This window comes from Ceratina calcarata, unplaced genomic scaffold, assembly GCF_001652005.2.
Source record: "Ceratina calcarata isolate Rehan_Ccalc_2016 unplaced genomic scaffold, ASM165200v1 scaffold436.2, whole genome shotgun sequence".
In the NCBI taxonomy this organism is placed as follows: Eukaryota; Metazoa; Arthropoda; class Insecta; order Hymenoptera; family Apidae; genus Ceratina; species Ceratina calcarata.
Window position 1 is genome coordinate 282491 of NW_017167384.1, and position 20235 is coordinate 302725.

The 20235-nt window shown below is 48.1% G+C and overlaps 1 protein-coding gene across 1 annotated transcript in view; it reads right to left on the minus strand.

Moving 5' to 3' along the window:
• Window positions 1-20235, minus strand: part of LOC108627040 (hemicentin-1) — a 202844-nt gene that overhangs the window by 42479 nt on the left and 140130 nt on the right. The window contains exon 4 of the mRNA XM_018028063.2: window positions 4770-4880. Within this exon, the coding sequence (XP_017883552.1) occupies window positions 4770-4880 (111 nt within the window). The remainder of the gene's footprint in view (window positions 1-4769; window positions 4881-20235) is intronic.

Here is a 20235-nt window from a genome sequence, read left to right on the forward strand (position 1 = left end):
AAGTTTTATATAGAGATTGTAGATCTCGTCGTCCTCTACAAGAAAGGTCGTATACAATTTTTCCGTATGTCCAACGGTTTGAGAGTTATTGGCCAAAAACGAAAATTTGGAAGAAATTGAAGGGGTACCCCTTGGAAAAATCTCGGAAAAATCGAAATTTTTTTTTGTTGTTTATTATTAGCAATGTTCTTCCGACGTCTGATTTCTTTTTAAAAAATGCGTTTCTAAAGTGCATAAACTTTTGGGATTGACTGTATAGCCAATACATCCTTAAGCTCGGTTTGGTAACTCGCCCCGGTTCGATGGCTTTCGAATCATTTTTAATATCTTTTATGGCGGTACGAGTTTCTGGTTCCGTTGGAAAGATTGAAGAGTAAATACTTGTATCTTGGCCGATAGTCAGGCGGTAGCGAGGATCGCGATCTCGCGAGTCCCGCGACATTATGCGGACTGACACCCCGGGGGAAATAGGCAAAGTGCACCGTGGTTGAGAAGGAAACAAAAAGTAGAGTACGTTCGTTGTATGTTTCCGCAGGATAATTATCGAAGTAAACTGGCTCGTTGTACATTACCTCGAACACGTATATTCCGTGTTCCGAACGGTGGAGTGAAACGAAATACGCGATAACGTTTAGATCGTTGGCGACTTTGATGCGATCGCGTGATAGAGAAGGATAACGGCATTTATCGTATAAAATTCCTAACGTTATATCGTTATAAAGTATGAAACTTCTCTACCAAAGGATAAATCGTAATGCATTTTCCTTCTGGCATTCGACCAGCGTAAGTATATACCTATTCCCCTGCTTTCCGCGTAACTCTTAAATCGGATCGAGGCAGCTCGATCTCGACATTCCAATTTTCGAAATTAACGGTGGCGTAGCCGATTTTCCTCGGGCAGAACTCGAGAGACCGACTCTCAAGCCGAGGAAATCTACTTTCGTGGAAAAGTCGAGATCCGCGCGCGTTTCGCCTTGACCTTCCTTTAATCGTTTCCTCGTGCTCGTGAAAAGCGCGTCTCAAAGGAATTCGTTTGGAGGGGCTCCGCCGCGCCGGAAGGGGAAGCCGAAAAGAAGGAAAGCAGGTTGGTGAAGTGGAGATCTGAGACTGGAGACCGATGCACAGCATTCGATTTAAGAGCCCCGGTAAGGAAGAGAGGAAAATCTGGCTCCTTTCAAATGTTACCGCGATACATCTCTAACTGTTTTTAATTATTCCAGGGATATAGTGTAAAAGGAATAAATTGAAAAAATAATTTGCCGTTCGTTAAATTTACTCTCTTAACATAGGATAATCAATCAATTCATCATCTCTTGAGCAGCGTACATACATATGTACATACTCGAGGGAGAGTGTCGATTCTTTCCGGGCACGGAGTCAAGTAATTGGTAATAAATCGTAGAAGCTGTGGGCCGGAAAAATCGTAAAATTTTCTCCCAGCTATTCCCATATATTACAGATAAGATGGTTAAGAGAAGTTAGGTTTAGTCGTAAAATCGCGTGTAGTAGAGTGGTTGAGACTACGAGAACTGTGGTAAAGTTAACGGTAATGCGACATCGAAACTCGGGTTGTTAACACATTCAATCTACACACATATATAGAAAAAACAGAAATAAGAAAAATCATTTTTGTTCCATCCCGATATCTCAATCCGTTTCCAAGATACTTTTTTAAAATTTCGGCGTTTCCAAGAGCTTTTTTAAAGTTTCAGTGTTTTGGGCTTCGTGAGGATTCCCGAGTCATTTCTGTTCTTGAAATCTAACACGTATTTTCCTAGAAGCGCGTCAGCTGTCTAGACGGGCTCGGAGGGGAGCAAACCAGTAACTGGGTCAACGTTCCAGCAAGAAGCCCGTGCCGCGCGAGGACAGTGATATTTAGCGACGACGTAAAATTGCGATTGTTCTCACAGGATGATATCTCCGGAACCGGGAATCCGATCAGAATGAATCGAAAAGCATTTTAAAGAGGAAAACTTTCAGTTATTCAGTTATAGGTGTTTGTCGAACAATTATAGACGATCGGAATTTTTACAATATTCTTTCGATAAGTGTAAAAAAGTCCTACAGGACTGTAAAGTTATCTTGAATGGAATCAGTGTAACGATTAATGCGATATCGCACTGTTAAGTTCCGATTAGTGTAAATCGATTTGGAATCAAATATCTCTGTGAGTATCTTTAGGATGAGTGTGACACTTCGGTCCCGACGGCTTTATATTTATCCAGGAAATACTGTATTCTTTTCAATAGATTTCAGTAGATTAGATATGTATATAGTTACCACATCGCGTCAGCGGTAATTTTTCCTACAACTTTTCGAGATCGATGCGTATCTCATTTAGTCGGAGGTGGGAAATTTCTCCGCGTCGACTAATTACAGTTAATCGCTGCTGGCGCAGCGCGCAGTGTCGAAAAATTTCGTCGGGGGAAATATTTATCGTCCGCGAGGGGAGAGGAAGATAAAGCCCCGCGTATTAACGCGTGTCTCGTGTAATTAACGCGACGGTGTCCGCGACAGTTTTTTCGTTTTAAACGACCTCGTTTCGTATCGCGAGGCCAAATGTCCAATGAAAACGAACGTCGAATTTCGGATAGGGAGCAGCGTCGCGTTTAACGCGGCCATGTATCTTTTTTTATTGCGTCCGTTGAGAGGAATCTCGCGGGTCCGAAACCGGGATCGAAGAAAAATCGCGGGAAGATCGCGAAATACTCGCTTTATGAAGATTAGATTGTCTACCTTTCGTATCTCGCGAACAGGCAAATGCAGTTCACACCGAAATCGCGCCCCGTTCCATAAAGAAGAACATCCACAGCGAATAAAGTTACCGATTATGCAACACCGCGCGATAACCCTTCCTCTCTCTCTCTCTCCCGTTCATCCTTCTTTCTTGCGAGCCGCGACAAAGTTTCACCGATTCTGTACCGCAAAAAAGCTCGAGCTTCGTTTCGGGGAAATCGATATCGAATTACGGAATGTCCAAACAAAGTACCGATATAAATATCGGGAATAAGCTGGCAATAAAAACGCGCGATCGGCAAATTTTTTTACTGGCTACATCTCAAAATGCAGGAGCGAAATTCGTCCTCCCGATACCCGCTACTCGGCTCGACGTTTCTCGTTTGAATAATCGGATCTGGTATCGCTCCAGAGAGTTCCGGGAGATCGGTTCGTCCGCGTAAATGGCCTATGTCGTCGATTTTTGCCGATCTCCTTCGAGCGAAGCTGACAATGAAACAGAGCTGGTGCGCGTGGCCGATGAAAGTAAGAGATAAAAGTCGGGGCATTAACATTTAATCGGTAAAGTATACCCGGGCGCAATTTCGCATCGGCGCGATGGTTAGCGTTTTCGACGTTTCGATTGAATTGCAAATCCTCGGCCGGGAAATGCAGCGCCGGCGACTTATATCGTGGCCAACTCCGACTTGACTCTGCGTCCGTTCTTGCCCCGTCGCTGTTAAGAAGCGAGACGAGGACGGGTATACGCGGGTCGCGGAAGACCGCGGACAAAAAGAGAAACGGGACCGCTCCCAAAAGTTTGTCGACGAAAATCGAACAAACATCGGGGAGTCCGTGAATTTCAACTGCACCTGCCGCTTTGTGCGGTGCGCGAAAACGATATCGGCAACCGATACACCGGTCCGGCCTCAAATATAAATTTCAGATGCTCTAACAGGGACCGGGAAAAATGTAAAAAAAAAAAAGGGGAAACGAAACTGAAGGCGGGAAACGAAAAAAATGACCGGTCTAACATTTGGTTTCGCATAGGAATTCGCGGCGAGCGAGAGAGGCGAGCCTCCTCTTCCTTCTTTAAGCATGATTTACAACTAAATGAAAATTCTAGTTTGCGCGGGATCGCTTGCAGTGGATTCGGCTAGTCTAGCCGTATTGTTAAGGATAAGCCGATCTTCTCGATATTCAATTTATACGCCGCAGTGCGTATGATCGATGCGCAGCGTCGATGCAATTCCCATCGAATCTGCATACGGCATACGGCAATATTCCTGGCTTCGAATTTCGATGTATTCATCGAGCGCGCCGAAGTCCGCGTCTATGTATTTGTGCCACGCATTCGGTTGTTCTAGTTACCAAACCGTTTTGTCATCTTTTACCGCTTTAATCGACGCGGCCCGATTCCGATGAGAATCGTACGAATTCTGATAACCATAATATTCTCGTTACAGAGAGTGTAGCCACGTTTAATAGAAACGAACGACGGTGGAGTACCCCTCGTCTGGGAAGAAGCTACCGGTCGAAGGACGGCAGGGAAAAGTGGCTGCGCAGAGCCGGAGGGGAAGAAATAATCTTTTAAGGCGACCCGAAGAAGTTGCCGCAGTTATAAACAGAAATTTAGATCCAGTTGCCAAAGTAAACACCGGAACGTTGGTAGTTTGGCGCTTCCTCCGCCCACTCGCCACTCTGGGACGCTTGATCCTCCGTATCCCTCTCCCCTTCTTCCGGGTCCTTTACCTAAGCGGAGGACCTCCATCCCTGCCGCGCATCGCGTCGCGTACCGTTCCTCCGAACGTAGAACTTTTCACTTAGCTCCCTTCGTCGATAAAAAGTTGCCTGATCTAATAATTTACCCGGCGACACCCCACCGATGGTGACTGCACCTTTTCAACCTGTCCCTGTTCTTTACCGATTCATTATTCCCGTTCGATCGCCAACTTTTAACGACGATTTCGCGGTAAACGAAGAAATCGCGATTTGAACGGTCTTCGAAACTCACTGAACTTCGTCGAGGTTTAGTATTATAATTTCGTACTCACCGCCTGTTACGCGACAGGTCAAAGAAGGGGTGTCACCCTCCTCGTAGGGTCCGGCCGTCCCGTTCACTATTCTGCCCCACTGGTCTAAAATGGTCGGCTGCTCCGGTGGCACTGGAATAGAAATACCAAAGTTACACAGCTCGTCCGTTTTTGTTAAAAAATTATCGATGCGGATTTTCGAGCTACACAGTTGCACGAAACAAATTTTGTCGCGTGCAGCTATGATCGCTCGCGGATTAAACGGAACGATATTTTTTTTCCAGGAACATTCGTGCTCCGGTTCAAAGTCGGATAAGCCAATGGATATACCTGTCTCGGTTTTTCGTTATTTCGGGAGATACCTGTATGTCCAATGTACTCGATGCTTTATCAGCGAGGTTACGACGCGCCGCGACTGGCCGCACCTACGTTTATTCCACTTTCCTGTCTCCCTTTTCCGCTATCGCTCTATTAACCCGGCGCGGTGCGGCTCGGCGCGTCGCGTCGCGTCGTTCGTTCGTTCGTTCAACGAAACTCGAGGCACCGAAACTGCTTTTACAATTTCCGGAAGCCGTACGTATAAGTAACGGTTAACGACCGGGAACAAATTTGAATCGTCGCGACGCAAGATCCGAACGGTCAACGTAACCTTGTTTGATTTCGCGTGGTTACGGTAGAACGCAACGCGGGACACATCGCCGGCCGATATTGGGCATCGCGTTTACTGATGTTGCCCCGAGTAAAAAAATATACAGAGCTCGACGGATATTCGATTCTTTTTTTCATTTTTCGGTCCCGAACTTCGTTTCGGTTCGATGTCTGAGCGGAGAAAATGAAAAAAATATCCAGCAGCTCGCAAAACGCAAAAGCGCGAGCCGATCAGCATGGATTTTGCGGAAACGAGTGAAGGGAAAAGGAATGTGCCGCGGTGCTGCTGCCTTTGCAATCAATCCCAGCGTGGACTCAAAAAATTGCTTTAAGCGGATATAGGAATGGTTATATTCGCTCCTGTGATGTCGGGCGACAGAAAAACTGCGCGAAACGATCGTGCCTCGTCGTAAACTGCGCCAAATCCGAAATAACGTTACGGTTCTTGCCGAGTGAGCGGCCGAGATATATTCGCCTAAGCTCTTTCCACTCGTTTCGCGCACGACCCTCTGCGAACCATAACTTCTGATCGGGAGATCGCCTATTAAAATAGGACCCATCCTCGACCATTCTGGCTAACACGGTTTCCCATATCAAACTACGTATTCCGACTGATTCCTTTCAATTTAATTGCGCGATCGTGTGTAGAACTCGAATTTCGTACCGAGCGTCGGTTCTTGAAAACACTTTGGAAATCGCTCGAGCGATCCGAGATTCGTTCCTGCAATAACCGATGAAATTTTATCCGCATTCCGGCGCGGCGGCGCCGAGCCAGGTAAAAGTAAAGTATTCGTTTCGTCGAAGTCGACGTTTTTTATCGCTTTTCAATCCATAATTGCCAATATCGGGGAAAATGCTGTAACGCGATCTCGAGCGTCAGCTTCTCGGCGATCAGTTGATTGATCGCGATTTTCGTCACCGACCCGACCGAACACGCGCTGCACCTGAAAAACAACGCGGACACGCGTTCGTCAAAGTCTTTGAGGGTTACCGTTCGAAGATGAATGCACCGAAAGGGGACGACCGTCGGGGATTACGTAACTGGATTTACGAGGGAAATTAAGATTGATCTCTGGTCCAATTAACTGATTCGATCGTACCTGTACTTCATCCGATTAGCGTTATGGAAGGGATTAAACGCTGGCCAAGAATTACAGCCGTGGTCGGTTCTTTTTTGCTATTAAAAACGTATTAGAAAAGCTGAAAGTCGATGTTCCTTCTAATTGAACTGACTGCGATCAATTTTCGAATTCGTTCGTCTGGAATACAGTCGTCGTTACTGACAAAGATTAAAGTCCTTTCCACTCGAGTAAATTCTTACCAATGTTTTCATTACTGTCGATATTAATGAAGGGACTTTTTCTTGTGAATGTGATTTGCACAGATATAATTTCGAAGGCTGAGCGTGATTCCAGACAACGCCGTTCCCCGACGTCCAACTAAAGCGGTTAACTTTCAATACCGATACAGAGAATATCCAGAGAGGCTCGCGAGAGAGTGAAAGAGAGGAGGAGGAGGAGGAGGAGGAGGACGGGAAGGGTGAAAGAGATCGAGTGCCGAGGAGAGCGAAGGGGGCGAAGGTAGATGGGGGTTGTAATGGCAATTACCGGTGGTAATCAATGGACCTCGCTCAGACCGCGCCGATAATTTCAGGGCTGGTTGGAAAATAGGCGCTCCTATGTACGCATATATCCAACCCCGCTCTCCCTATCTACCAGCGAATGCCCATTCATTTCTCTTTCTCTCTTTCACCATCGCTCTGTCCCTCTTTCTCTCTCTGTTGCAAGCTTTCGAGCAATTTAGTCGCGCACGTAGGCTTCCCGCACCACCTCGAGTGTCGTTCAATTTTTAATGCCGCAGACAGATCGTACACACATCGGTTCAACTCTGGAGACTTGCTTGATCGAGAGATTCGCAGACCTCTCGATGCATCGCGCGCTTTTTATTTGCACGATAGAGTTTCGGAAACTAGGTGTCGTCGAGATACACGAGAAAGTAAGAACAACAGCTGCGAAAAACTTCCGCTCGAAAATGCTACAAATAAAACAGCGGTTAGTTAAATCTTTTTTATGGAGTGCACGCGTTCGATTTAAATCGATGGATTTCGCGTGTTCGAAACGGAAATTGAATACAAAACGGAAAAATTCTATCTAATGCGTCGTATTATTACGGGACAACGGGAAAAGTGTACAATCGGGAACAATCCGAGATTTGTCCCGCAAATATTTTTCAATCTGTAACGACTGTATCGAAATGTGTAATAATGAAAAATATGACGCTGTCCCAGGACGATTTCGGGATTCGTCGCTTAGCTTAACATACCATTGAAATGTGTGACAACAAGAGAGCGGCCGTTCGGTTTGTTTCGATGCGAGTTTCGCATGGTTTCGCGGACATGAGAGATTACCCGTTAAATAGATTCGTCCGATCCGTTATAATAATTCAAAGCGTTGTTACCGCGCGTACAACGCAGTGTATCGATACTTGGTCGCGCATACGATGTGATCGAGGTGATCTATGAGAATTATACCCGGTCGATTTAACGTCATAATTCTTACATTGTTATGGAAATTTCTCTTAACGCGGCTAATTACCGAAACATCGATCCGGTTCGGGTTTTCACGCTCCGTACGCTCGGATCGCTTCGACGAAACGAGGACGAATTTTTCACGGGTTAAAACGAAGACAGTGAAATTAAGCGAGAACGTCTGAAGCCTACGCGATTAGGCGAGAGCTGACGGAACCAGCGTTTAAAGCGTTACTCTCGTGCGTTCCTGGCTCACGGTGCGTGATGGAGCGCGTTGCCTAAACTGGGAAAGCGTTATAATACCTATATTAGCCCGGTCGATTCCTCGCATTACCATACGTTTCACGGTAGATTCGCGTGATGGAAGTCTTCGCGTCAATTGCTAGTAGTCCCTCTATTGAGAGAAATACTGCGGCGCGGCGCGTTGATGGTAGGAGTTACTACGCTATTAAGTCAGACAACTGGGAAGCGTGTTAAATTTCAAGGGAATGGTTCTCCAGTAGTAATAGCCAAGTGGTGTCAGACGAGCAGGAACGTTATCGCAACCGGCGGGAGAGGGATACGAGCAACGAGGGAGCGAGAGAGAAAGAGAGGCTAGGATTAGGCACGGGTCGGACAGGCCAGCTTTAAGATCCGTCGGAGTAGAAATTGGAGTAAACTCTCTCTCCGGCTCATCGACGTGCGGACCTCTTTCCTAGACCTTCGCTCCATTGATCTTCGGCTTTGATCAGCCCCGTGAACAGGCCTCCGTCTTCCGCTACGCTCTTTTTTTTTTAAATATTTAAGGATCTATCCGGATTAAACGCGGACGTCCCTCGTATCCGTCGCGCTCCAATTAACCCCACGACATATTTTTTTTTTTTCACCTCTTGCTTCCCTCGCTCGCGAAATGTTGTTGCACCCGAACCGGGCCACTGCCACTGAAATAACCCAGAGTCGAAGATAAAACGGTGAGCGCGGTTAAGAAATTCGTGGGGGAGGCGAGAGTTGGGGGGTAAATCGTATCGGGAACAACCCACTGACCTAGCCGAGAAAGAGGAATCGAGCAGATTGCTCGCCGGTTATAGAGATCCTGGCTCGCATGTCCCCGCGGGCTAGAGATCGCGCCTCGAGATGGCATCCACAAACCGAATTACATGTCGCGAAAAAAATTCGCTTATCGTTCCGGCTCTCCGCCGCACGAAACGATATCGCCCACGCTTTTCCCCGCGAAATTATTTATTTTTTTCTCGCGCACGTACAAACAGGAAAATATTCGTCCCGGCCGAATTGGACCGACCGTATCCGCGGACGAGATAATTTCTTTCTGGCATTCGAACGACGAAGAACCGATCTCCAGAAAAACATTGGGAGGTAAGATAGGTGGGTACAGGTGAACGACGGAAGCTGGTTGCACGCGATGTTCCAACAAAGAAGAGTCACGGAGGAAGAAATTGGCCCGGCTGGAAAACCGTCCGCTTTGAGCTTTGAGCAAGGTATTTTCATCAGAAGAGATTGGTTCCCAAGAGTTCCTAGATTGCGTCCGTCCACTAGATTTTCCCTCGTAACCAGCGTCCTTCCGTCGTCCCCTGCCCACCTTTTTATCGGTCATTTCCCTTTCTTTCATATCCCGCGCTCTACTCCTATTGCCGATGATACTCGCCGTCCCGTCCCGTCCCCGATACGCGCGTATCCTTGTACCCGCACCCGCTCCGAGTCCGGACTCCTCTTTCTTAGCCGGAGGGAAACGGAAACTCGGGTTGCCGGACTAGATCGAATTTTCCATTGGCCCAAGGCGATTGCTTTTCCGCGGAATGGCTACCTTTCGAACCTTTCGACTTCCGTTCGCGTTCGAAAATTAACTCCGCCATCGTTGCGTACAAAGGAATAAAAATCGGTGTATTCGCACGATGGGAATATACGCGGTACGGAATCGAGTGTCATATCCACCGGAAATTCTGTTTTCCGTGGCACGCGGTCGGCTGTTTTTACTCGGCGCGGTAGAAGAGCGTCTGCGGTGTACACCAACGTCGCCATCGTTGACGGCGCTGCGGTAACGACACAACGGCGCGAGAACAAGAGGACGAGGAAAGGAGAAGGAGGCAACAAAACCGTAGTTCGCGGGGCAGCGATGGATAGTGGATCCGCGCGGGGCGGAGATGGAATATTGTAAAAGATGGGAGCGAAGCCTGCCGCTGAAGTGGTAGGAAGGAAGAATAGAGATCTGCCCTCGTTAAGGAAATAATCCGTGGCTTAATTAAATACAGCGCAATTAGTTCTGCTTCTATAGCCGGAGATGTGGTTGACTGTGAGCGCACGCGCTCCGCGTACATACAGGGTTTCCCTCATTTCTCTCTTTCTCTCTTTCTCTCTCTCCCTCAGCCGCTGTGTCTTTCCACTACCACCGTTGCGAAAATTCTAGTCTACTCGAAGAAAATGGAATGAGCGTGAAAGGAGGAGCTGCTCTCCGCGGCTTTTCAATACGTTCTCGAGATCCGAGGACACACAGAAACAGATTCCACCCTGCTTTTCATTGTCTCTTCTTTCATTTCTTACTCTTGCAAATGTAACGTGTGCGAGAGAATTATAGTGCCGAGGACAACTCCTTCACGGACTATCGTTTTCAGGCAATGTGTACACGAAGACGTATTTGTTTCTATACGAGCTTACACGACAGGGGGGACGGTGAGAGAGCGGACAGAGAGTCTATTTCCCACTCAGGATTTAATTCTAGATCGGAGAGTTTTATCGCGTAGGAATACGCGTATGTACCGTAATAAAATTTCGATATCGTGTTACTCGTACCTACGCCCGGTATCTGCGTAAATAAGTAGAGGTATTCACTTTCGATAATTGTAATTCCATGCGAAACCGTTTTAACGTTCACGAGAGGAGGAGGAAAATGTCGGGGAAAGATCGCGCAGATTAGGTGGTCAAATTAGAATTTCAAAAATCCGCACGGCGGAACTTTCGGCGTTAACTGGAGCTCGAGCTGAAGTCGGTCGAGGCAGAGGGAAAGCCTCGCATAGAAATGGACTGGGCCGGACAAACCCCGTCGTTAAGTTTTCTCTTAATTAACCTTCTTCTCCGCCACGGTTCTTGCCTCTTCTATATCCTCTTCTCGAGCATCTCGCTACGCTGGCTCTGTTCTCCGTCTTTTTATTTCCACCGACGATACCTCCCGTCGCGTCCCTTGCGAAAACGTGTATGCTCGCGTCGCGGAAAATTGCTCATACATTTTTCTCGAAATCGATAGCTGTGCACGCACATACGAGATTGAGAGTAACGTCGCAGCTCGGAGGAGCTGCGCGTTAAACGTTTCGACGAGTCGTCGACGGGAAACGAGATGAAAGCGTTCGTTCATAGAAACGGAACGGAGGAAACTGGATGGCAATTTTATAAAGTAGTAGCTAGTTGGTTCGGGTTCAGAGGAGAGAAACAAACGGGAAACGTAAGGGTAGCGCGGGGCACGGGAACGGGAGAGTAGGGCGCCGATATCGGAAAGGTTTCGAAATTGAAAAGGCGCGCAGGACAGAGGTGGTGTACAGTACGCACGGCAGCAGTGTCTCGTTAAATAACTCTTCTTTATTCCAACAAGCAGCAATTTCACTTGAAAAGCGTTGAGCAGCAATTTTTTCCGAGCTTTTACTCGTGCGCACACGCTCCTCTGCCCACATGCACCGGCAGAGAATGGGAGAGTTTGTCCCGAGGTCGGCAACCCTTTTTCCACTCGGCGCAGGTGTGTGTAGGGTTATGTTCTACGCGCCGACTAATGGGGAAAAATAGTAAGAGAGGAGAGAGAGAGCTGGCTGGGAAAAAGAGGACGACGACGCGAACGGAGAGAAGGAAGACGGGGGCGGGTAGGGGTGAAAAAAGTTGGCTGTGCGCTATTGGCCACCGGATAGCTGTACATAATCGGGCCTCTCTGTGGCGAGGATAATTAACCCACGCGCGCGCGCTGTCCTCTCGCGAACCGTATAAATTGAATCGCGAGGTACTTTTCCTCTCTTTCTCCTCTTTCTCTTCCGACTCCTCCTCATCTTTCTACCCCACGCTTCCGATAATCCGGCTCTCGGTTCCGCACCGTTGCTAATGCTTCACCGGCTAGGCCACTCGCGAAATCGAATTAAACCGACGATTATACGCGCGTTCGCTTTCTTCCGCGAGCGAACGAGCATCGCTCCAGTAACGAGCAAAAGAAAAACCCGGAGGAAACCAGAAAAGGTGTGAGGGGTGAAAACAGAGAGAGAGAGAGAGAGAGAGAACCACTACCAGCATCCGTCTTTCCCGAATCATAAAAGGCTGGAAAGTCGAGCGATCGATGCTCGAAATTTTCGTGAAAAGCGGGGAGAAGTCGCGGTGACCGAAAATAGGTAACGGAACGAAAATGCGGTCGGAGACGGGCGGGCGAGCTCGCGCGGAATGCGACGTGGGTGAAAGAAAGGGGCGCGCGAGTGGGGACGACGGAAGGGGCTAAAAAGGGGCTGGCGAAAGGTTCTGGCAGACGGGGTCCGAGATCGGAAAAACGGTCCGCGAAGTCGCATGAATTTATGACCTACATAAATCTGGGACTCCTCCCGGCGAACCACACGCCAACCGCGGTTTTCGGAGACCTATGTTACCATCTACTACTTACTATTGCACTATACTCGATTCGCTTCGAATGCATTTCTCACCGGCGAAATTGGAAAGATGCGAACGGTGAATATACCTAGAATGTAAACCGGGAGTACCTACATTGGGCAAATCGTGAATCCTGAATCGTCTACGAATAGTAACTTGGCTACTTTAAGCGGGTTATTGGTTCCGCACGCGTCGAATTTTTCTCGGCCTTACGAAACACTCAAACGCTATAACTTATTCAAGCATGCTTTAAGTGCTGTTTCACAGCGAATCAGATTACCGAAAAACGTGCGAAACGCCGTTAATTTATCACCGGTATATTTGAAGCCGCGCTGGCGAGAAGACATTTTTCACGAAGCAACGAGATTATGCGGGTGAAATTTTTGGACGCTGTCGACCCTAATAAGCGCTCGTTGGGCCGTAACGTGGTTAGGACGCGAAGGTGGAGGAAACGAGCGCGAGAGAAAAAGAGCCGGAAGATCGACGATCGTTCGCTGGAACAACTGCAACGTGCAATAAAGGAAAAGACATCTTAAATCCTAGAAAATATACTCTCCGCTCGCTATCTCGGGTAAAAAGATTAAAGCTGTGAGAAAGGTTGTGCGTGCGCGGCAATAGAGCCACGGGAAATTACAAGCTGTTTTACGATCCTTGTTCCTTAGCACCGCGTCTCGCCGAGACCAGCCGGTCCGACCTCGAGAAAACACGATTATCTCGATGTGCATAATTATTCGATTCACACGGGAGGACGATGGCACGAATGCTAATTATAAATAATTGAACGACCGAGTAGCTAGTCGTTGTTCTTTCGCTTTGAAGATGTTTTAAATAACAGTCGTCTTTTGATTCCTCAAAGGGGAAGAAGCTTTATCTTTCAAGCTCGAAAATCCATTGTATGCGGAACGCCGATATATCGATGAGAATATAACTTCCGAAGGAGAGGAATGCGAGCCTCGAAGCGGGACTTACCTCGCACTTGGATCTTGGTTTCGGTTTGCTGAACTATGCGCGCTGCCTAGAGTAGAACACAGGAGACCAGCGGGACACGAGCGAGTGTTGTCACCTGCGGCGTGATAAACTGCCGGCCGCTAACTACGCGAATTATTCCAAGTAGACGACGCTGCGTCGTTAACGCGCGCGGCCTCGCCGGTTCCTCCACAACTTTCCTGGCTCGGCAGATCTCAGACCTCACCGCGCGCTCTTGGATGCGAATGCCGAGATAGGGAACTGGCATTCCTTTCAGGAATTTGCGTGTGAAACCGAGAACCCACCGATTACCTCGTTTCTTCATGGGTTCGATAAGAACTGGCGTTCCCAATGGATCGCGGTCGATAATTTTCTCGTTACGGAATAAAGGAACGGAATAGAGTGTAGAGGGTAGCGTAATGGACCGACAGAGGTACGTGGCTAGTTTGCGAGAATCAGAGGATGAAAAGGTAGTCAAAGCGTATCCGGGTGACCGTGTGGGTAGCTCAAAAAGGTGCGCGCCGCGTAATCGAAAGAACGTGGGGAGGGATACGGAATCGACGTTCGGTGCATTGGTTGCTTGAAGCGTAGGTACGTGGGTAGCCAAAAACGAGCGGTAATCACGTTAGTTCCCCGTGAGAAGACCCGTGAGACTCCGAACGAGTATTGCCACCTGTTTGGCCGTACTTGCACGCCCAACCCTTCGCCTGTAACCGGTGCCACAACCAGTTCCGCTCTCGAATACGAATGTAATTAGTGGGAAATTGAACGAGGGGGTAGTAGCTCCGCGCGCGGTTAAATGAATGTCCCGAAGATTAATGGCCGTCATTGATCGTACCGAGTCGAAATCCTGCCTGATTTCTTTATCCCGTCGGATCGCGAGTAATCCCACGATCGAAATCCAGCACGCGCGTACGTGGACATTCGATCCGAGGAAAGTCAACTTTTCGTTAGGATTGCCCGATCACTGGTTCACTGGCCTATGGACGAACAGAGAGAGAGAGAGAGAGAGGGGGGAGGAGGGAGGTCGCGTGGCGGCCAAGGGAGACAGAGTTTCGATCGACGAAACCGGTGTTTAGATAGGACGCCATTAACCGGCATTAAACGTTGATCAACGATCTCGTAGGTAGGCTGTGTGGACATTGGAGGATTCGCCGGTGGGATACATCGATCGATACGTCGGCGTTCGAGTAGCGAACTCGCCGAGGCCGAACCGGAGAGGAGAATGCAGATTGTATATCGAACGAAGTCTAGCCGCAGCGCATGATTCGATAATGCGGGATTCGTTGTTGCGTCGAGATCGGAGAGAAAGGTGTTTCGAGGGAAGGGGGGCAGGCGTACGTCGTCGCGTCGTACGTGTGCACGCGAATCGGTGAATATGTGCAGCGTCGCCGTAGCGTAATGTTTCGCAAATATTGACGTAGAAATCGGCTCTTACACGTACCCGCACCCCCAGCCCCCCTGTCCTCCCTCCGTCCCTCACGTTTCCGTCCTCGTTGCAGTCCCTTGTACGCGGCGCGGCGATCTCGCTGCAGACGTCTAAATTGGCTCGATACATCCAGCGAACGTGGAGCGAGTACATAACTCAATAAGTACCTACACAAAATTTTCCTCGCCGTACTACTCCCGACGAATATTTCACCGAGAGTGCACCGTCTTACGGGTCTGCCGCTGCGAGATCTTCCTCCCATCTTCTCGATCTTTTCCACAGAGTAGCCTGTTCCACGTTTAACCGTAATCGACGAGCTTTCTTCGATTTATTAGTTCCCGGCAACCGAGGTATCCGGGAATCGACGATTACCATATTACACTTGCCACCGTATTACACTTCGTCCTTTGCGAAACACCCTTCAAAAGGAACGATTTCACTCTGTTCGCCCGTACTTTCGTAGTTTCTCGGTAAGGAGAAACGAGTGGAGAAAGGGCGGAAGGAAGAGTCGAGAGTCTCGAATGTACAAACGAACCTCGACATAGTCGAGTACAAAGTCCGCGCGGATGCGAACGTTCGTAAAGTTCAGCCGGGTCTAACAAGATTCTTAGCGCGAAGTCTCCAGCCAGTGATGCCCCACGTAAATGTCCCCGGGTACGAATACCTTCGGATATAAAGTTCACGGTGCGCTTTCAACAAACTTCGAATACGTCCTTACCCGAGACCAAATACGTTTCGATTCAATCCTCGCGCAGGGGCCCGGCGCGTTCCGAATCGTCCTCACCCGACAAGGCAACGAACCCTTTCTTCCGCGGCGTGATTACAAATTATCCATTTCAACTTTTTGCACCGTGAACAGGTTTTAAAACGATGCGATAATTAATTGTTCGCGAAGCGTTTCCCGGTCACGAGTAAAACAATACGAAATGAGATCGTAATTAAGGTGGCAGGAGTGGAAGTCGTGTCGTCATTCGCTTTCTCGATCGTAACAAATACGCGCTCGTAATTCTTCCGAAATATTAGGGAGTACCGGGTTCCAGCTCCCGGGGAAATATTACGATTCGGAGCGTTTTGCAGCAGTTCGCGATTGCTTCCACTTCCGCGCGGCGCAATATATCTTCGATTCTGCTAATACGTCTGACCTAACAAGTTTCTTACAGTGAAAACTGCTTGGCTATTCTTCGTATCCCCCTCGCGTCTCCCGACTCTTCTCGCGTATCCGCCAACTTTCGCAGTGGCTTTCAAATGGTATACGCTTCCTCGTTTTCAACTAACGATGACAGGAAAAGTATAATCTAGAGAGTCGATCAAGAAATTATTTCTCTCGGTGAGAAAACCTTCCAGTTTCAATTAAGTAAGTTAAGAGACAACCGTGTTCGTAGAAAATAGAATACGTTCTTACGTCGGAAGAAAATAATGAGAAATCGATGGTGAAAAAGAAGAAATCATTAAGCTAGAAGGGAAGGAGAATGGCAACCACTGATTCGTTCAGAACGAAGCACGACCGTAGAAGCCTGACGACCGGCCAGCAGATTTTAATATTTGCAGCCATATCTCAATGTAGACGGGGGGGCGAGAACTTTTGTCGGCGAGAAAATGGCGAGCTGGCTCTCACTTAAAATCACTTTATACGAATCGTGGCCACTTTTTCGCCGGAGAACCGTAACCCCGGCCATCTCCCTCGTCCCATAACCCATATCCCATGAAATACCTACCCAGCGAGAATCCATTTCGCTCGCCTCTACTAGTCGACGACTCCTAGAAACGCCTGCTTTATTCTTATTCTCACTTTACATTATCCGGAACGACGACGTATGTTCCAACAGTTTAGAGACTGCCGTAACGTTCCTTCGTGGACGAACGTCTGTCCCGTGACCCGAAGGAAGTTCTCGGTCGCGAGACTTTTTTACCGATTTCAAAAGTTTCGTATCGTAATTAATAGAGAGTCAAATCGTTCGCGAAACTGTGCCGACGACTCCGCGCTTCGAAGACCGATAAAAGCTCAGACGCGATTAACGCGTTATCGAAGAAGCTAAGGACCAGCCATTTACTGCCGACGAAATTAGAGTACTTACGCTCGCCCTCGAAGTTCTCGCGTAACTTTTAAACGAATGCACGCCACCGTAATAGAAGCGCGATCGATCCATCGGTGGCACTGTCGCAACCAAGGAGTGAGAGAACCCGGTTGGGAAAGTTTTCTTTAAAAACGAATTGTATCGGGACACGATATCCTCGCGAGCCTTCCCGTTATCTACTGGACATTAGTTATTTCCGTGAGAGTTACCGGGTTTTCCACCGTCGCGGTTAACGGTCGGCGGTTAGCGGTTAGCCATCGCGTCAAAGAGCTCCGAGAGAAGAAACCGATCATATTTCACGATTTTTTCGAGGCCGGTGGCGCGTCCCATAATGACCAAGCGCGATAATCGAAGATTAATCGGTCAGCGATACGGAGCGGCACTGGGGCGTCGCGATCATAATTCAATCTCTGGCCCCGATAAAAACGCGGAAAGTATCGGATATATCCCGTTTCGTTTCGACCCCAGGAACCAGGCAAAGGGACACGTTCTTCGAAGGGAAGACGACGAAAATAACGAGGGTTATCGTCGTAGCGTCAGGTTCGTTTTGGTGCACCTTGCAATATCCGACTCGGCTATAATTAAAACGTCCGCCGCTTTGACTTATCGGCTACGTATCAGTGAAAAGAATATACGAATCGGCGGAAGCGTGCGCGAGACATCGTAAAATTTCCGCTCCCTGAACCTCGCCTCTCGCACGTTCTCCCTTTCAGAGATATCCGGCCAATCAACGTTGTTCCGAGCGGCCGCCTAAGACCGCCGCCGCATCCAAAAGACGTAAGCTTCAGCTGCGGAGAAGATGAAAGGCAACACGAATCTTCTTCTTAGTCATCGAGAATTCCTAGCCATCTTGCCTTTTTATACCCCTGTCAAACAAGAAAGCTCTTTTGTCCGTTGACCTCTCTTCCTCCTCGTCTTACGACCTTACAACCTCGAGATATCTGCCTCATCTTTTTTTCTTCCTCCCTCTTTGTACGATCTTTTCTTTTCCGCTGGCCTCGTGCCGCGTCGCGCGCCACGACAACCAACGGCGACTTCGTTCTTTCCGTTTTTCGGGATGCCGATGTGCGATGATTTAATCAAACTATGCGACCGCGGAATGAAAACGATTCTCGCCTGTGCAGATAGCATCGAGCTTTCGATTAAGCTCGTCGTGTCCGCGCAGGTACGAGTTCAGATGAGCCGGCAAAAACTCGTAGCCGTAAAAATTTAACAAGGAGTCTCCGACGGAGTAGCGAGTAATGGAACAACCATCTCGTCGTAGGAAGGGGTTGGGAAGAAAGGACACGATCGAGCGGAAGGAGAGCAGACGAGGTTATGTACGTACATACATATATAATATATGCCGTGGCATCAAGGATAAAAAGTCGTCGTCGTTGATGTAAAACGAACATCCGGTTTATCGCGGCAGTTATTTATAAAATGAAAAAAAAACGAGTATGACGATTAAGGATGTATTGGCTATATGTATAGTCAATATATCCTTAAACAAGTTCCGCGTTCGACAGTTCAAAACGCGATAACGAGGTAATTAAATTAATCGTCGAGTTTCGTTAAGGACGCACCAATGTTCCACTCTGTTGCCAATCTGTTGGGTCAAGAAGCGGTTTCCTCGTCCGCGATCTTTACCTCGGTCGTAGCACGGGCAAGAGCAATCCGTAACCCGCGTATATGGAAAATATACTCGCACACTCAAAAACGTCCGCGTTGCTCCGGCATACGAAGTGGCATTCGGCAAACATCGCGCGGCTTTTCAACTCGCCGGAGCTTCAGGCTTACGAGGCTTATTCAAATCGACCAGGCCAAGAGAGAAGACGAGAAGGACGGCGGCGCGAGCTCTCTAGGAGCCGGAGCTAGCCACGACGGTCTTTCTCTCTTTTTCTCCACCACCGGTTTACTTCCAGTCTCCTCCCATATGAGTTCTTGCGCCTTTTCAGCGAGACCCCGTGAATGTTTAGCTTCCTCCGGGAAAACTAGCGAAACGACCTCGGTGAATTTTCATGGCATCCCGAAAGCTCGAAACACTCTTTGAAACGCGACACCCTCTCCTCGATAATATCGTTTCTAAAAAATTCTGACGAGCTTTTTCCTTACGCGATTGTTCCATAGGATCTCCGCGTAAAGTCTCGAACGGTCTACTTGAACTCACATCTGACCGTCCAATTCATTTTTGGATCGACATCTTCGTTGTCAAACCATTTTTTTTGCGACCAATTTCGTTCGTGAATTTTAAAAGCAGGCCGCGCGATCTCGACGATCAAGTGGCACGGTCGTACGTACGGTAGCTCGTTTGAATTTTAGAACGATAGTGGAAACTCGTGTAGCCTGCGCGAGTCGTGAATTTAACTTTCCGGCGACGGGAAGGCGTGGGTGGGAGCCAGAATATAGGCAGTGGCGCGAATTAATTCACGACCTCCTGACAAACCGTTCACTAGTCAAGCTTTTCGCCTCTTTTACCATCGAACGTTATGCCGCTTCTTCCGATTTCCGTTTATCGCGGAAACCTTGCACGAATTTTCCGTTAAAAAGCGTGAGCTTGACAAAAAAATTAGCTCCAGCTTTCATCGAAGGGGAATAAAAGAATGGAAGCAGTTTGCGTGTACACGACGAAAACCGTGAACGATGAAGTTAAAAATTTGACATCGTATTATTAAAATATGAGAACGAAACATGAAGACTACGTCTACGTCTACGTCGCCTCGTGACAGGCCGTAGTATTAATATTACACGTGATGGATCTTAACTCGGACGCTGTTTCATACGAAATATAATCTGCCGAATGGTGGTTGCAAATCCGTTTAAATTCTTTGGAGTTCTCGGATTTGACATCGCGAGTCTACTGGATTTTTGGAAAAATTTCATAGTTCCGAGGCTCGAACGGAATCCCGATTCATCCGGCGCGCGAAAATAATTGTTACTCGGGACGGGGAAAAAATGTCGTTAACGAAGGTGCTCGCAACTTGACCCGTTCACTCTCGACAATGTTCCCGCCATACGCAACATTTTTACTACACTCGTTAACGTGTCTCGCATTCATCATATCGCGGTCTAGAAAACGCGACGCGTTCAAAAGACGTCCGAGGATCCACAAATTTCACGACGTCTCGAGTTTTATCGAGTTTTATTCGAATGCCTGAATCATAGAACAAAAAAGAACAGTAGGATCACTCTGTCAAAGTGTAGTGTACTAACAATTGATTCTTGCGTATGACAAAATCGCACAAGCATGACACAATAAAC